The following is an 18,916-nucleotide window of genomic DNA, read 5'->3' as shown; positions in this document are numbered from 1 at the left end:
CCATAGTCTGTGACCTGCGCTCAGATCTTCTCCCTCGGCTCTGGACTAGAGAAGATGGGTCTCCTGGGCTCCTAACTCTGCCTGACTGTGGGAGTCAGGTGGAGATGCTGTGCAGCACTCAGCGACACAGCCTTGGATGCCAAGGCAGAGCCCATGCGAAAAGATGGAGGACAGCTTGAGTGTGGGCACGCACGACACACGACTACAAGGTGTGCAGTGACCGCTCCTGTTCCTGTCAAGCTCCCAAGCACTCACTTGTGAACCCTGGGGTGGGACAGAACAACACAACACGGGAGAGTCACAGAGGCTGTCACAACCCACGAGGCAAGGTTTGTCACATAAAGTTTTATGTCTGATTCAGTGCGATATCAATACTGCAGAGATATAAGGAGAGAAATCCCACCCTGGTGTAACTGTGATGACACGAGCCACAAGTTCCAGAAAGGAGACTGTAGAAACCTTCACAGCAGGTGAGCAGGAACTCGCAAAGGGAACAGGTGTGGCTCTGGGGCTCCCCACAGAAAGGCAGCTACAACTGTGTGCATCGAGAAAAGTATGAACCAGCTTCCAGGCGGGGGAAAAGCTACCACAATGTAGAAATACAGTTTCTCTTTCACAGTAACAGCCCATTCTTAGTTACGCACAGGACGTTGCCACTTAGCAAGTGGAGAAAGAATGGGCTCCCCATAAGTAGGCTGGAGCAGAGAAAGATTGGAATGAACAAGGACCACAAGAAATTGTCACAGATCCTTCCCCAAGCGGAGAAGCAGTGAGTACGTGCTTGTCACAACAATCACTGCAGGGAGGTAGGAGCCCATCTGGAGTACAGGGTTGAGCAGGTTCAAGGATCGAGGCAACGCACACTTTGGATTCCAAGGGTTGCTGCTCACCCACTAGCTGTGACCTTGTCAGTAGAAAAGGAAGCCAGAGCAGAGCCACAGAGAAAGAATTCTGTGTCTAGTTAATATCTTCCAGGAAACCTACAGGTTACTCTGAAGCCATGGCAACAAATAATCTCTTTAAAGGTCTTGCGCATCTCCTGGCTGCGGAAGGCGTATATCAGCGGGTCAATCACAGAGTTACACATGATGAGGATGAGGTACATGTTGAAGTGAGACATGAAGCATGAGCAGTAGAGGTTCTGGGGGCACGAAATCATTAAGATGAGATGAAGGAAGAAGGGAGCCCAGCACACGATGAAAACACCCAGCAGCATGGTGAGGGTGATGGCTCCCTTCATGCTGGTCCTCTGGCGCAGGGACCCGAAGCCAGGCGCAGCCGCTATCCGCTTGACGTGGGTCCGCGCCAGCAGGAACATGTGGATGTACAGGGACACCATGAGGAACAGCATGGTGAAGAACATGGAGATGAGGCAAATGATGACGTACGTGGACTCGTAGTAGATGATGAAAACGATGCCGCAGCCCGTGCAAAAGATCCAGATGCACGCGATGATGACCCCAGCGCGCTTCGCCGTCATGATGTGGTGGTAGCGCAGGGCGTAGAAGATGGTGACGTATCTGTCCACCGCGATGGCCAGCAAGCTGCACATGGAGGCCACCACGGAGATGCAGATCATGGAATCAAACACGTTGTCGATCTGTCGCACAAAGGCATCCGCGATCACCAGGTGCTTGTTGCTGAGTAAGTAGATGGTGATGGTCTCCCAGGCATTGGACATGCTCACCAGCATGTCGGCCACGGCCAGGCTGCACACGAAGAAGTACATGGGAGAGTGCAAATTCTTGTTCTTCGCAATCGCACCAATGACCAAGATGTTCTCCAGCAGGCTGATGAGCCCCAGGGTCAGGAACACCTCCACCGCGATGCCCATGCCTTCACACGGTGAAGACCTATTCTTGGCACTCAGTCCAGAATGGTTGCCCTCTGTGGCATTCAGGTTGAGGTCCAAGAAAGGCAGGTGAGTTGAGGAATTCATTGCTGGAGAACAATGCTTCTCTGGTGGGCAGCAAAGTCCTGTGAAGACAGGTTTGCTTGTGATTCAGAGAGTTTCGCAGTGTCCCAGACAACCCCAACAGCATGCCAACAGCAAGAGCAACCTGAGAAAAAGGACCATGCACACAGCTGAGCAGAAGGTGGAACTAGCCTGGGCCCAGGTTGGCTTAAGGTTCTGTTCCCACCTACATGCAGGCTGAGAGCTCCCCACCGCACCCCACCCCCGCCCTGCTCAGCTCTCCTTCCTGCAAGAGCCGCTCTTTCTCACTCGTCTCTTACCAGCGTGGTGTGTTCATGTCCCTGCGCCTAGGACAGACTCATTTTTTTCCTGCCAGATGTCCTGGTGCCCAGTGACACCCTCACAGGTGTCCCCACGGTCACACCTGTAAAACCCCAACCCCACTCCAGATGTTCATCATCCTAAAGCCACGGCATCCCACTTTTCTCGTTTTAGCTCAGGCTGCTCAGCAGGGCAGACCTCTACTCTTTGAAGCGGGACAGACAGGTGCAGGCTGCACGTTTGTCCCGACCCCTCTACAGCCTGCAATACTCGGTCTCCGCAGATCCAGACAGCGAAGACTTTAACAAAGCACTCGGAGGCTTTCTCGGAAAAACCAGGCGCTGAGCGAGACTGTCTTCGATGTGAAAGCTCGGATTACACGTGCGGGTTAATGTGGAGGCAAGCAGAATGCCCTAAACATTTTCCCTGACTGCTACATCATGTGAACTTCCAAGAAGTCTAATGAGCAGACACTTTCAAAGTCCCACATGTGCAGAGTGTGAAGAAACCGGCCATTTAAATGTACCAAATGCCAGAGCAAGACTCCAGGCTCCTTTGTTGCACAATTTCCCCCTCGTGCGGTTTATATCCGAAAATCCCTTTGCCCTGCAAATTCAGAAGGCAGTTCCAGAGCAAGTTAGGATTGCTGCCATCACACTCATCAGTACGCATTTATGAGCAAGGGTCGTCTCTTCCGAATTTATGTCCAGGTCTACCATAAACATCAGAGCGGGGCGTTTTCAAAAATCACCGGGCAAGCCGGCTGCCACCTCTCTGCTCCCGCTCACACGCAGCACAAAACGGTTCTGCACTCCTCTCCCCAGCGATTTCCCGCACATGCAGAGTTGTGGCTACTCACCGATGCTCTCCCTGCTCCGGTCCACGCTGCACTTGGTGCCTTTCCGGGCCTGGGAGCACTCCGCCTGGGCGCTGGGAGTCCCCGGGCGGTACCAACTACTGGGGACTCTGGGTCATCGCAGGACCCACTCATGCGAGCGCAGGGCGCAGGGCGCGGTCAGCTGGCACTGTCCAACCTTTACGCAGCTCGTGGCCCGCCCTCGAGCCCGCCCCAGTCCCGCCCCACCCGGCACCTGCACAGCCGCCGGGCGCAGCCCGAGAACCGGATTCGCGGTACCCGGTAGTGGCTCAAAGCCCGCCGGCACAGACCCGCGCCCGACGCCCCCTGCACTGCGCGCCCTGCGCCCGACTCCCCGCGGCCACTCGCTTGTCCCCGCGCAATCTTTCCCATAGTGGCTTGTTCTTTCTGCCTTCAGCTTTCTCTCTCTCTCTCTCTCTCTGTCTCTCTCTCTCTCTCTCTCTCTCCTCTACCAGCCTTCCTCCTCTACCAGCCTTCCTCCCTCTTGCCTTTCTTACACACACACACACACACACACACACACACACACACACACACACACGGACTTAAATACTCAAGGACTCCTCTGTCTCTCTGGTTCTCCCGCTTCTCCCCCACGGTGGCCACCAACGCACTCTGAAGCTGGCCCCCTGCGGGGTCCGCAGTCAGGACTGTACACACCACACACTCTGCTGGCTTCCCGGCCGCTCATGCCAGCCTATATTGTCGCTCCACCAGAAAAGGGTGAAGGGTTTTGTGGTGAAATATCCAGGTGTTCAGTAATGGTTTCCGGACCTCGCATTTCTCTCACACCGCAAACCCTGACCTTTCGCCCCCCCAGGGAGGATCGTCACGTGGGACGCAACAGGCAGATTGATGCACAAATCCCCGGGCAAAACACATAGGGCTGCTTTCTGCGGGCTGCACGCATGATCAGATGGGGATTCCAGCAAATGCACGATAAAGGTGCCCCGAGGTCCAGTGATCCCGGGGCCCTGATGAGAGCCACAAAAGAGCTTTCTCTTATTCAGAGGTTGGCGGCATGTGCACGGAGAGCAGATGTCTGCCAGGAAGCAGGCTGAGGTCCAAGCATCCCCCTATTTCTATCTCATGCTCAAGATCAAGCGACGCCTCTGCAACGGTGTCTGTTGGAGATGCTCCTGTGCACCTGCCTTGGCCTCCAGCAGTGGTGATCAGGAAGGTGTGCGTCTTTCAGCTTCCTACAGGTGCTGTCCTGATTCTCTTACTCCTTCACCTACCCCCTGGCACTACCGTTATGAAACACAGGGAGCCAACAGAGAGGTTTCGTGGCACTCCCCCATCCCCCAGTTCCCAGCACTGGACAGAGCTGAGCTGGCACTTGCAGTCTAGCTGCCCAGCTGCTCACCTGCCTCACCTGGCACAGCACCGCCTCTGGAGAGACCCAGTTGCTGCGAGCCTGATCCTTTTGAAATGCTGCTGATTCTATTTCCAGTGGACTTGTCTACCCACTGCCTTTCTGACACATGATGTACTTTAGGTTGTCCTATATGCTTTAGGAAAGCAAGGAAGTTGCTTTAGTTATGGGGGTAGGAATTCTTTGCTTCTTATAGAAAATCATCAAACCACTGGAGCTAAGACACACGAAGTTCTTCAACTGTCTCTGTCCTTGGAAACTTTGTCTCCCAAAAAGCATCATCATAGAATGCATAACACAAACACAAAAACATGGCTACCAGGAGATTCCCAGACTCCTCAAGAACACTCTCTTCCACCTGAAGGCCAAAAGGGCCATGAAGTAAGCTCAGAGCTTCCTTATGACTGATTCTTGGACAAGATAGCACAGGCAACCTTCAGTCCAAATGCACAGAATGAATACATGTAGTCGAATGTTGATGGCTTCCAAGAGTCAGACGTATTTGATGCCACATGCCCCAGGTTGGGGTCCAGGGGATTAGATGCCGGGAGGAGCTCAAAATGCATGACGCTACAGCAAGCCAGTAATTCAGTTACAACTCTCTGAACCTCCAAGGAGGCCAACATACCCTCCTACATTGACTTACTGGGTCCTCTCCATAAGACTGGGAGGTCGGCATTGTTGGCGCTTTCCCACAGGGGTAGAATTTTGGACACCACTTGGAAGGTGTCCAGTAGCAGGTCTTTTAGTACCTGAGACTCACACGCCCAGGTACACAACAGGGTCCTAAAGATGCATCGAGTTTCTCCCCAGAAGGACTAAACACTTGTTGGAACCCTTCAATGCCCAGCATGATCCAGAGAGCCACAGTGAATTGTCCCGGTAGCATGAGAAAGTTAGTCTTCCTCCCCCATCTGATGGAAAAGGAAATGGAGGCTCCGGGCAGTCATAGGGTATCTTAGCTAGTGGCGGGAGTAGACGATCCAAATTGAGGCTTCTAAGCGGCCTCCGTGCTTACTAAACCCCTGTCATTGCCACACTGCCCAGAGGAGGAAACTAGCGGTGATAAGCGAGGAGCAGAGAAAGAATGAGAAGTAAAGGTTAACAGATGAAAAGTCAGGAAGACCCATAAGGAGTACATGACCCAGAAGGGCTGAAGGGTGAGACATGGTGGGCAGTTGCAAGGGCCATGGGAGAGCAGCCAGCCACTGGTGCTTCCCAGCCTGTAGGAGAGATGCCAGACTGCATGCTGAGAGCCACAGGAAGCCTTGCAAGCTTTTCAATGGGAGCACAACCTTTCAGATTTGCAGATGGAACACAACTAAGAGGGTGTAACCGTTCAGAATCTCAGTTTCAGCCTAACTGAAGCCCAGGGGTAAAAATGGCTGCAGGTCCATGGCAGGGGTGTACAGTGAGAAAGAAAGCCCCGGGCTGGTTCACTCATCCACCCAGCCCATCCTTGCTCAGACCCAGCTCCCCATACAGCTGTGTTCTCCAATACACCACATCAAGACTGAACATGTATAAGTGTCAGCAACAAGTAGGCTACACATGCCACTTGGACTGTGAGCTTTTTTTCCCCACATGATGCCACCAGAGAGACTTGAGGCTTGGGGCTCAACTTGCTGAGGAGTTTGAGGGGGACAAGAGGTCTTTCCAAATTTCTTGCTTTGTGTTTAATGTTTGGCTTGTATGCCAGAAAGACATGCCCTGTGTGTGTGTGTGTGATGAGCTGTGCCACACCCCATCACACAAGTCAGCAGTGCCTAGATCCTTGCGAGGATTGTTCTTTAACTCCTGTGCCCCACTTGGCCTTAAACATGACACAATGGGCATCCCTTGTGCTTGGGCAAAGCTAAGAACGCAGGAGAAAAAATTGATTAGAGAGTTCTTTCCTTGTAGAGGCTTGGCAGTCTCAATGAGCCAAAGCTGAACTTACTGTGTTCCTGTTGAAGGACATTTCTCATCCGAGTTCAGATACCCCTTGGAAAGTCAGCCCTACATTCTAGAAAATTTTCTGACAGCATTTCAGTCTTTCAATTCTTATGGTTGCCTCAATAATTTTATTTAAGTGGCCTTAGTGTGTTAGTAGCTAAAGTTCTGTCCTTGAACATGTTGGGATCCCGTATGGATGCCAGTTCTAATCCCGATGGTCCCACTTCCCATCCAGCTCCCTGCTTGTAGCCTGGGAAAATAGTCGAGGATGGCCCAAAGCTCTGGGACCCTGCACCTGCATGGGAGACTCAGCAGAGGCTCCTGGTTTCGGATCGGCGCAGCTCCAGCTGTTGTGGCCACTTGTGGGGTGAATCAGCAGAGGGAAGATTATAAAACTAAATAAATCTAATAATAATAATAATAATGTTTACTTAAGGCGGTTCTTCTATGTTACTTGTTACTTCAGTCTTTCCCCATAAAACTGCTTTTTCATAACATGATGTTCTTTCTACCCCAAATGCCTTCCTTCTTACCGTTTTCTTTCTCCGCTAGACTCCTACTTGTTCCAGGCCTGCAGCCCTGCTGGGACTCTCCCCACCACCCCTGCACCTGCTGGGAGTAGCTGCCCACTTTGGCATGTACATTTGTCCTCCTACCTACTGTACAGCATCACCTGCCCCTTAGACTGTGAAACCTTGCTGGGTGGAGCTCCCCCTTGCTGGCTACAGGGACCAGAACTGGGTGCACCCCTGACCCATGGTAAGCCTAGTGTTGCCCTTGGCCACAGGATTAGTTGAAGGATGAGTATGTGATGCAATTCAGACAAACAAAATAAAAATACACCTTTTCTAGAAACTTCCACAAAGACAGGCTATCACTTATTGGCAGTAGCTACTTCAAAAGTATGCTGTCTTACTGCTATGCATCACTTCAAGTCCTAAAATATTCTGTGTATTTCTAAATGCTAACCAGGCACTCCCCCACACAGCCAGCATGAGGCTTGCTAACGTCCTCAGTGTCAGACTGAGCCCAGGGCTGAGAGCAAAGCCAGGACTGGGAGCAGGCACCTGGCTGCCGAGACACCCACATCTCTCATCAGAGTGGCCTGTACAGCTCCCAGTTCCAGCTCCTGGCTACAGCTTCCTTCCAATGCAGACTTTAGGAGGCAGCAGGAAATGGCTCCAGTGATTGGCTTCTGCCACCGATGTGGGAGCTTAGATGGAAATCTCGGTTTCTAGCTCTGGCCTTGATCCAGTCCCATTGTGGGCATTCGTGATATGCACCAGCAAAGGGAGGGCTTTCTCTCTATATACCAGTGTATTTCCTCTTCCCTCAAATAAAAAACACTAAAATAACAATAAAAACAACAACAACAACAACAACAATAATGGGCCAGGCATTGTGCTACAGTAGGTTAACTCACTACCTCCAACATCAGCGTCCCATTTGTCCCCTGGTTTGAATCCCAGCTGTTCTACTTCTGATCCAGTGCCCCGTTAAGGCACCTGGAAAAGCAATGGAGGATAGCCCACATGCTTGGGATCTTGAACCCATGCGGGAGAACCTCATGCAGTTCCTGGCTGCTGGCACTGGCCTGGCCCAATCCCAGTTATTGCAATCATCTGGGGATTGAAACAATGAGCGAAAGATCTCTTGGTATACCTCTGCCTTTCAAATACATACATACATCTTTAAGTAAGAATAATGAATCCACATCTTATTGGTGTCGCTGCCAACAGACCAAGCCCTACATCAAGCCTGACCTTCTACATACTTCTCAACAAATTTTTTTTTTTTTACGTCGGCAGCTGAGATGATCTCTTCTGTTGATTATTGTATCGTATCACAGATTTGGAGAATACCTGAATGCTTACACCCTAACCCAAAGATGCGGATGTATTTTGATACATGTTATTTAGAAATAAAAATAATCCAAGAATTTACCAGCAACACAACACAGACTGTCTGATGAAAAGAAATAAGAGCCTTTTCCTCTCATCAAGAAGATGTTAGGAATGTGGTCAGCATGGTGCCACAGCAAGCAAAGCCACCAACCTCAACGCCAGCTTCCCACATCAGCACTGCTTTGCGTCCCTGCTGCTCCACTTCCAACTCACTCAGCTTCCTAATTCTGTGCTTGGGAAAGAAGCAGAGGGTGGTCTAAGTGCTTGGGCCCCTGATACCCAAACGGGAGAGCCAGATGGAGTTCTATGTTCCTGGATTCAGCTTGGCCCAGGCCTGGTCATTGTAGTCATTTGGGGAAGTGAACCATCAAATGGAAGATCTCTCTCTCTCTCTCTCTCTCTCTCTCTCTCTCTCTTTCCCTCTCTTCTTCTTACTCTCCATTTTTCTGCCTCTCCTCTCTGCATCTCTGCCTTTTAAATAAATAAATCTTTAAAACCAAAAGAAATAAAACAGCCACTTCCAAAGCTAGAATGTTGGCACAGCTCGTTATGCTGCCACCTGAGATGCCAGCATCTCATACCAACCTGAGCCCCAACTATGTCACTTCTGATCTAGCTCCCTGTCAATGCATCTGAGAAGGCAGTGAAAGATGGTCCAAGAGCTCAGGCCCCTGCCACTCACGTGAGAGGGCCCCTAGCTTAAGTCTGGCTCAGCCCCAGCTGATACACCATTTAAGGGATTGGATCAGCAAATGGAGGAGCTTTCTCTCACTGTCTCCACCTTTCAAAAAAAAAAAATAAGTCTTTGGTGGCAGGCAGGGGAAGAAGGGGAAAGAATGTATGAGAATGAATCAGTTTCCAAGGCGGGCATTTGACTTATTAATTAAGATACCAATAAAGACACCCTTATTCCCCATGGAGTAAGTAGACCTAATATCCAGATCTTGCTCCTGCCTCCAGCTTCCTGCTAATGTGCCCCCTGAGAAACAATAGGTGATGGTTACATGTCTGCCAGCCATGTGGGCAGCTTTGGCTGAGGTCCCCACAGCTCCTGGCTTCAGCATGGAACAGTCCTAACCATTGCAGGCATTCGGAGATGGGGTCTTGCTTTCTCGTTCTCTCTTTCAGTGTGTGTGTGTGTGTGTGTGTGTGTGTGTGTGTGTGTATCAGTGTGTCTGCTTCTCAAATAAATTAATAAAAAATTGAAATAATAAGTGCTTTCCTTCCAGACCACTTAAAAATCAGTTCCCAAGAAATGAAGACTGTGCCCTAGCGGAGAAATGAGCAAAAGATACATGGATGTTTTTGTGTCCTTCGCAAGTTATGAACTACAATGATCTACAAATGGCCTCCCCACACCAGCCTGGATTCTGCTTTGCCCTCTCCAAGAACTACGAAGATTCAGCCATGATGTCAACGACACAGCATGACAAACCACCTTAAGACAAAGAGGATCTAAATAAAAAACTTCTTCTCACCCTCCAACCAAGCAACTCAATGAGGCTATGCCAGGCTGCAGGCACCCAGACCCCCCCAGCATGGAAGACTGTTTCCAGTCTGTTCAGATCTTGTTCCAATGGCTACAAATGGCAACTCCTTATCTCATCCTGGGGGTCAAGGTGAAGGAACAGGGGCCACCTGGGGCAAATTCTGCCACCAGACCCCCCAGAGCAACAGAGTCAAGTTGACCCACACCAAACCAAATGGCAGGGCCAAGTCCGACATCAGGGGGCAGGGACATGCAGCCCCCACGATGGGGAGTGAAGTGAAGAAGAACCCACCCAGCACTGAGCAGCCATCCGGTCAGCAGAGCCGCTCTGAGCTTGGGTTCTCAAGATATGATCTCCTTGGCCAGTTCACGTAGGGTCAGTCAGCCATGGCAGGTGGATGGCTATATGCTCCCACTTTGGCGTCAGGGTCCTACTCCTTCCAGTAGGGCTGTGCCAGACAGCAACCAGGAGTTATCTTCCCATGTGTGACCCCTGCAAAGTTACAGTCAGCGCTTGAGCAGAGCGTCACCTTGGCTATAAGCTGTTTCTTTCAGTGGAGGTGTTCTAGTGAAAAGAATTACAGTGAAGGCAGCTGTTCAAGACGTCAGCTGGGATACCGCCTTACCACTTAAGAGTAGCTGGCTTCCGTTCCAAGCTCCACTCCCAATTCCAACTTCCTGAGGGATGTTGCGAAGGCTCTAGTAGTTGGGTACCTGTCACCCACAAGGGAGACTTAGAATGAATTCCCAGCTCCCCGCTTCAACCCAGCCTCAGCTTTTGCAAGCATTTGGGGAGTGAATCACCAATAATTCTCTCTCTCTCTCTCACACACACACACATTCTCAAATTGAAAAAGAATTACAGTGTTGAAAATGTTTTATTTTAAAGAAACTAAGGTTTGAGGAATAAACATGGGATAAACAGGATTTCCTTTCTCAGTTTCTTCCTCCCCAATAGGGCGTCTTCAGGCAGGAAGAGGAAGCAAGCTGCAGAGGAGGAGGTCAGTCCCAAGTTTTGGGGCCCCAACGTTCACGTGGGAGACCCAGAAGAAGTCCCTGACTCCTGGTTTCTGCTGTGGCTCAATCCTGACCACATCCGGATTCTACTTTCTCTCTAGTGCTTTCAAATCAATCAATCAATAAATAATAAATCTTACAGAAAAAAACTGCTACAACAGAAGAACAATACACGTCCCTCGGGACCAGGGAGGAGAGCTTTCTCTGGACCGAGCCTGGCTCCACCTCTGGACCCCCACTCTCCCTTACAATGACCATCAGGATCGCTCCGAAAACCCCTCACAGCAAACAAACAATCATACAAACTAAAAAAAACCTAAAATAAATAGACAAACAACAAAAAGTAGAGCTTGAAATCCGACAGGAAAGAGCTGGCATGGATTGGCTAATGCCTCGCTGGGTAGGACACAAAGATTAGTCACTCCTTACCGTGGTGTTGGGGACTTTCCTGCACACCCCCCCCCCCAAAAAAAAAAAAATGTTCTGCACCTTAACTGCTGACAAATGTCTTGTTAGAGTTACAAGCCAGTCTAGATTATCCTAAAATCTGCCAAGATCAGTAAAATTAGACTTCAACACAACAAATGGCTAAATACTAAAATGAAACAGACACGAGACAGCTGAATGGTACCTTATAGCCATTTTAAGGTATATAGCAGCTGGTCCTGTATATGAACTAAAATTGAAATGTCAATGAGCTAATCATAGGTTGTGGTTAAGAACTTGCTTCTTTTTTGTTTTGTTTTGTTTTGTTTTGTTTTGTTTTGTTTTTTTTAACATACTGGTTACGCAAAACCTTGTCAATTCCATAATGTTACAAATTGCTGTTAATGTTATATTGAGACTCTTAATTGACTGGGATGATATTCTACCAGCTCTGACTTTGGACCAGAAATGGTCTCCCCAACAAACTGTTCAACCCATCTGGACAATGAGTAGCTGGACTCTATGCTGGGTATATGTTTGCAAGGAAAGAATCTTGATGGAATTTGAACTGTAATACTGCATCAAGGTGGAGGAATCCACCAGGGGGGAGGGGTGTGGGGAGGGGTGGGGGGATTCCCAGAGCATATGAAACTGTCACATAATGCATAATAATTAATAAAAAAATTAAAAAAAAAAAAAAAAAAAAAACTGCTACAAAAGTGAAGTACCATCTCACTCAAGATCTACTAACTTCTCTAAAATTGCTACTATTCAGTTCTAACGTGTTTTCTAGTAATAAGAATGAAATTCTATTAAAAAATACTCAGTCACAGAATCAATGTAAACTCACTCTGAAAAACTAAGAGAAGAATTGGTGTTTACGTTACTGCTTGAGTTTAAGCAGACTCTTCCATCCATCTCTGAGAATTGATCCAAGGAAAAAATCCAGAGGAGGGATAAAGCTAAATGCATAAAGAGGTTAATTGCAGACTTATTGATAACAGCAAACAACCAGAGTGACAATAGATTCATGACAAATTAAATCGTTAAATAGTCACTGACAGGAATATCATCCAGATAATAAGGATAATGAAGATAATTAATCAACTTTTAAACAGTTTATGATACAAGAGGATGAAAATGTCCATTCTTATTGTGATCGGAGGAAAAGAAATAAAACCAAAAGTGGATTAGGATCTACTGGGCTCAGAGACTATTACTTGAATAATAAATAAAACAAGGAAGCTGCTTTCCTACATGTTGAATTTATGAACGGAGGACAGCAAAATTTGACATCAGTCAGTGCAAAGCTCCAGGATGCCTCATCCCTCTAAGATTAAAAAATGTTTCCAAGGGCCTGGTGTGATGGCCTAGCAGCTAAAGTCCTCACCTTGAACGCACTGGGATCCCATATGGGCACCAATTCTAATCCTGGCAGCCCTGCTTCCCATCCAGCTCCCTGCTTGTGGCCAAGGAAAGCAGTCAAAGACGGCCCAAAGCCTTGGGACCCTGCCCCCGCGTGGGAGACCTGGAGGAAGTTCCTGGCTTCAGAGCTACTCAGCTCCAGCTGTTGCGGTCACTTGGGGAGTGAATCATTGGACAGAAGATCTTCCTCTCTGCCTCTCTGTATATCTGACTTTGCAATAAAAATAAATCTTTTTTTAAAAATGTTTGCAAAAAGCTTAATCGTATACCCATATGCCAGCGTTGTGCATAGTTTTCTAAACGCTTTAGGAAAGCTGTGGCAGGGAAAAATTCTGGCAGCCTAAGGCTAAATGTATGTTTCCGCCTTTGCTAAGGTAGGCAGCTGCCCTACCAGGCCTATCAGACCACTAGTCCCATTCCAGCTGCTGCGACTGTGGCCTGGGTCCCCATCCGGAGCAGCTCCGATGGCTCTCTGCTGCCCCCTGCTGATCACAGGCCTTAAAGAACCAAGCACGTGGTGTCCCCACCATCCAGATGGCTAATTAGCCATAATAGCATTCCCACTCATCGCAGTGACACCTAAGACTAGTCTATCCAGGATTTGGGGCGTAACCGAAGATGCAGTTTTCGGGAGTTCGTAACTGTCCTATGTTTCACAAATGTCAAATGTTCAAAAGCCGAGGATTTGAGAAAGCCATGCAGACAAAGCGGCCCATGCTTAAAGTTCATGTGGATGCTCTCCCAATCAACTTCACAGAAAACAAGTTCTCCCAGAAATCTAAGGCTGGTGCCTGCTACCAGCACAGCACGCACTGCAGCAGGGGTCATCAGGACCCCGGGGGGCACCTGCCCACCCCTCAACCTGTGCAGACCAGGGGGCAGCTCTCACTCTGAAGGCCAGACATGCAAGCCCCACCTGCGACGCAAGGCAGAGGGAGTACAGTACCAACCTTCATGGGCTCTGCCTCCTCTGGCCTTTTCCATGGGGCTCGCCAAAGGCGGGCAGACGCAGACGGGATCAGCTCGTCAGGAGATTCCACAGCAGGCCTCTGCTGTCCCGATAGCGGCTTGTGCAGTCCCCTTTCTCCACTTCTGACAGGCTCTGCGGATTGTGTCCTGGCATCTTTCCCCATTGCTCAGACCACCACATGCCCCCAGAGAAAGCTGACTGTTTCCTGTCCCAGCCGTAAGCCAGACTTTGTTAATTCCGTCCAATAAAATGGAAGCGAACCCACCACGGTGCTTGTGGGGGATGGCTTCTGGGTGGCGCTGGTTTCCTGATGGCACAGGCCAGGCTGGTCCTCGGGGAGGCAGAGCTGAGGGCTGGGCATTCCTTGGCCATTGCATTCACCGCTGGCCCTGAGACCTGCTGCACGCTGTACGCTGGGGGGCAGAGTCTATTTCCATTTCCCGTGCTCTAGCTACTCTGAAATCCGGGTTCCTTGTGTTGGCACGGGATTCATTCAAAACAGCCACAGCTCCTTCCCAAGTGCTGCAATGTTGTTCGAAAAGCACACAAAGAGAGATACAGGCAGAGGTCCCCCTTCCCTAGATCCCTCCCCCAACAGCCCCAGTGGCTGGGCTGGGTCACATTGGCACCCACAGCATGGAGCAGAGTCCCTTTCTTCTTTGCCTGTTAAAAAACTTGGAAAAAGAAATGTCTCTGAGCCAGCGTACCTTCTGAGCTCAATGGTTTGCAAAAGTGGCAAGATAGCACAGTCTGTTTTAAAACACACACATTAACTCAGGATTTCAGAACACACTGACCCAGTAGACAGCTCACATTGGTCAATGCTGACCATTGCTCCACAGAGACGCTGTGAATGGGGCCTCAGGGCACGCTCAAGGAAAGCCAGCCCCAGCCCTGACACACAGCCACACAGCTTAGTAATGAGGCAGTGGCTTTGGGTGAATTAGAGAGGACCCCTTCCCGCAGAAGGCAGAGTCCCCTTCCCACCAGCAGGGAGCAGTCTGAGAAGCAGAGCACTGCCTTTAGCTGCTGTGGGGCTCCTCGGCTGTGGCCCGGGTGAGCGGTGTCCAAAGGGGATGCTTCCAAGGCTCCTGTGAACCCCTCAATCCCCAGGGAATACTGAGCCCCGAATAGAGGACACGGGGTGTGCACTGATGACCACGTTAACAGTGGTCCATCTGTTCACGTTCTCCTTATCCACGAAGTGCTTGCATCTAGTGGTAGAGGGTGTGGACCTCAATCCAGCTGCCACAGAACAAGCAGAATTCAATGAGAAGAAGAGGCATAAGGGACGGGGGAAGCTGCTTATGAAGCACGCAGCCAGTGGAGTCTTCCTGGGCTTTGAATCCAGACTGGAGGCCCCCAGCAGTGGGAGACACAACATCCGGGATCCAATCAAGAGAGGGAGGGACACCGAGGAGAGTGTGCGGGAAATGGCAGGGAAGGGCTGAAGGTCTTGCAAAGCCATGTTACACACCATCCATGACAGGAGGTTTGGGAGGAATGAGACTTACAGCAATGTGAATTTCTTCAAAGAACACAGGCTCTAGGGACACATTTGCTAAAGGGCAACCCACGAGGCATCTGCATCCAAGTGACCCAGGGAGCTTATGAGAAATTACAAATAGTATTGGGCCGGTCAAGTGGCTCAACAGGCTAATCCTCCCCCTTGTAGTGCCACACACACATACGGGTGCTGCTTCTAGGTTTGGCTGCTTATGGCTTAGGAAAGCGGCAAAGGATGGCTCAAGCCCTTGCGACTCTGTACCCACATGGAAAACCCAGAGATCCTGGCTCCTGGCTTCAGATCAGCTCAGTTGTGACCACTGCAGCCATTTGGGGAGTGAACCAACAGATGGAGGATCTCCGTCTCCCCTTCTCGCTGGAAATTGTCTTTCGAATAAAATTAAGTAAATCTTAAAGAAAAGGACACAGTGCGATGGCTCAATGGCTAAATCGCACTTGTACACGCTGGGATCCCATATGTGTACCACTTCCCAGCTGCTCCGCTTCCCATCCAGCTCCCTGCTTGTGGCCTGGGAAAGCAGTCAAGGACGGCCCAAGGCTTTGGGACCCTGCACCCGCGTGCGAGACCTGGAAGAAGCTCCTGGTTCCTGGCCTCAGATTGGCTCAGATGTGGCCATTTAGGCCATTTGGGGAGTGAACAAAGGGATGAAAGATCTTTATCACTCTTTCTCTGCTTAAATCTGATCTGCCTTTCCAACAAAAGTTTAAAAAAATAAATGAAAGGAAAGCGAAAGGACAAGGGAAGGGAAGGAAAGAAAAAGAGGGGAGGGGATGAGAGGGGAGGGGATGAGAGGAGAGTGGGGGAGAGGAGAGGAGAGGAGAGGGGAGTGGGAGAGAGGAGAGGGGAGGGGAGGGGAAGGGAGGGGAGGGGAGGGAGGGGAAGGGAGGGGAGGGGAGGGAGGGGAGGGGAGGGGAGGGGAGGGAGGGGAAGGGAGGGGAGGGGAGAGGAGAGAGGAGATCAGGATCCATTATGAGATGCTGTAACAGATTCAGTCTGGTGCCGGAATGTGAGAGCAAACTGACTGCTCGGACAGAAGAACCACGCATTACATTGGTCCTGGTTTAACACTGGTAAGCCTGGAAATTCATAAAGACAAACTATCCTTTACTCTCACATGATGAGCAAAAATTAGTTCAGTAAGATTTCACATTCAAACACGAAACATAAAAAGGATGTGAGATAAAAACACAAAAGAACATCTTTGCAACCTCGGAGTAGACAAATATTTCTAGAGCAAAGCATTCTCATTCTAAAGAACAGTGATAAATTGTTCTGTCCTCACAACACATTCAACAAGCGACTTGTATCAAGGACAAACATATTAAAGAAAAATTATACTGGGGCCAGCACTGTGCCATAGTGGGTAAAGCTGCTGCCTGCAGTGCCAGCATCCTAGACAGGTGCTGCTTTTTGAGACCTGGCTGCTCTCCCTCCAATCCAGTTCCCTGCTACTGTGCCTAGCATGGCAGAGAATGGCTCAAACATTTTGGGCCCCTGCGTACATGTGGGAAATCCAGAGGAAGATTCTAGATTTCAGCTTTGGATCAGCTCAACTCTGGCTGTGACATGAACCAGACTGCTTCCTCTGGCTTTCAGATAAATCTTCAAAACACAAACAACCCAAACAAAGTATGTCAATATAAAGATTGTCAACAGAAACATGGGCAAGAGACTGTAGAACTGCTTCACGTAAGGGAACCAGAGGGCAATTGGCAAAGGAAAAATTTTCAATCTTAATACTCAGCGTCATGAAAACTGTACCACTACACACGATCCAGAATAGGATGAAAAAGACCTGATGCCACCAACCATGTTACGGGTACAGGACAACAGAAATTTGGAGAGTTTCTTGGCAGTAACCAATAAAACAGAACATAGGAGGTCTGCTATTCCCTGCAATTCTACCAAGGCATGGATGTGTGGCTCTGTGTGTCGAAATACACATTTCAGGACCTGGAGCAAAACCAGTTAAGTTTCAAACCAGAAACAAACCAATACTCATTGAATAAATAGGACGTGGTTTATTCACACAATGAAGTACTACACAACCCAGTGAGGATGAACCACGTACAAACACATGCCAACAATGACAACAAATCTTACATAGTGTTGAGCAAATGAAGCCAGATACAATGAAGCATGTTCAATTCTATTCATGTAACACCCAAAGCAGACAATACTAATCTATGCTCTCAGGCCCTAGGATAAAGGTGACCCTCAAGGAGGTAGTGACTGGAAGGGAGGGAGCCTGATGGTGCGGCTTCTAGGGGATGAGTGCTTCCAGTGGGTTTGGGCAAACATCACTGCCAAGACGTTACACTGCAGTAAGAAGTTACCAAACCACTCGCCTCTGCTTGGATACCCAGCTGCTCCTCTCAGTCTTTCCCACTGCTACCCACATTGGTGATCTCTAGGCAACACATTAAACTCAATGTGCTGCTGAATATGCAGTCTCCCTACTGTGAAACCTAGGCCTGTGCCTTCCCGCCAGTGTCACACACTCTTAAGGGCACAGTGAAATGTCAAAGTTGTGAACCAAAATGGCAGAGCTTCCAAGCTTAGCATCTCAAGGCACATGTTGTGGATGGCAGAGTGCTTGCCTGAGCACCATGCCCTGAGGGTGTGTAACATGGAAATGCAGCGGAGACCTGGCTGGAGTGGGACACGAAACACCCAGCTATCCTGAGAAAGTTCCTAGTCTCTTTGGTTTCCCTATCATTCAGATGGGTATAATGGCAGCTACTTGAAGAATCAGAAAGGGTTACCATGTAGAAACAGACATTATGACTGGAATTTAGGTCCCTGGAATGTGTTCCCCCAAAAAAGCACAGACCAGGGCAAGGTTGTCTAGTTAGCAAAAGGCTCAGAGATTACCCTGAAATCCTGACAGCCTGTGGACAACACTCCAAATACCTCAAACCTCACTATAACGCCTTCAGGGACAGACAGCACATTCGCCCTGGGCTCAAAAAGGGGTCAAGGCAAAGGGAGAAAGACATGAGGGCAAGAGTTGAGTCCTCTGTGCCCAGCACCACGTGTGTCTGCCATTACATGTATCTATCAGCAAGGAAGCGCTGTGGCCACTGCTCTTGGTGGCAAAGAAGCAGGAGTGTTGTGGCCAGAAGAAAACACCTACCAGTGGTTTTTGAGCCAACAGCAACAAAACAGGTTGTGACACCACACACTGCTGCCTTCTGATTGACCAACAGGCCACTGCACTAGAAAGTTCTGGCCTCTGGAGCGGATTTCTACTCTTCAGACCGATAGACCTCAGCAGTGACTGGCTCCAGGTAATCCAACCAGTTAAAGTCTCAATTGGACCACACAAAACAGTTTATCAATGACAATTAACAACAACAACAAAAAAAGTTGAGGGCCAGAAGGTTCACCCTGGCACCTGTACCCTTTAGGCAGACCCATATTAGGTCAGATCTTTATCAGAGAATACCAGAATGCACCTCAGAATCACACAACAGCAATAAGCTCAAACAGGGAGTGTCCTGAACTAGGGACTAGGAAACTGTGCCTCCCATGGCTGGCGAGGCCTTTCTGCTCTTCGCGGGTGCATCCCACACCAAAGCGCAGGTTACTCTGTTCCTCTGCCCTGACCTGATTAGCACCAGAAGTCAGACAGTAACCCCGTATCCTCAGTGTCCAAGCTGGGGTGGGACCACAAGTCACCAAGACAAATGCCTCCTCCAGCGCCTTCTCCCGCTCAACACAGGGTGATTGGC

At 49.5% G+C, this 18,916-nt stretch overlaps 1 protein-coding gene across 2 annotated transcripts; it reads right to left on the bottom strand.

Annotated features, from left to right (window-relative positions):
- Positions 1–579: 579 nt before the first annotated feature.
- MC5R (melanocortin 5 receptor) lies at positions 580–3,250 on the bottom strand. Of its 2 annotated transcripts, none has more exons than XM_004581636.2 (2): positions 3,096–3,250; positions 580–1,977 (listed from the first exon to the last, which is right to left on the bottom strand). In XM_004581636.2, exon 2 carries the CDS (start codon positions 1,937–1,939, stop codon positions 962–964), a length of 978 nt encoding a protein of 325 aa, XP_004581693.2. In that variant the 5' UTR covers positions 1,940–1,977; positions 3,096–3,250; the 3' UTR covers positions 580–961. The 2 variants fall into 2 exon arrangements, with proteins under 2 accessions (XP_004581693.2, XP_058534622.1); XM_058678639.1 differs by having other exon boundaries at positions 580–1,887.
- Positions 3,251–18,916: the final 15,666 nt, after the last annotated feature.

This window comes from Ochotona princeps, chromosome 21, assembly GCF_030435755.1.
Source record: "Ochotona princeps isolate mOchPri1 chromosome 21, mOchPri1.hap1, whole genome shotgun sequence".
NCBI classification, from domain to species: domain Eukaryota; kingdom Metazoa; phylum Chordata; class Mammalia; order Lagomorpha; family Ochotonidae; genus Ochotona; species Ochotona princeps.
Note: the sequence above shows the minus strand (reverse complement) of the source record. Positions and strands in the feature narration are given on the sequence as shown.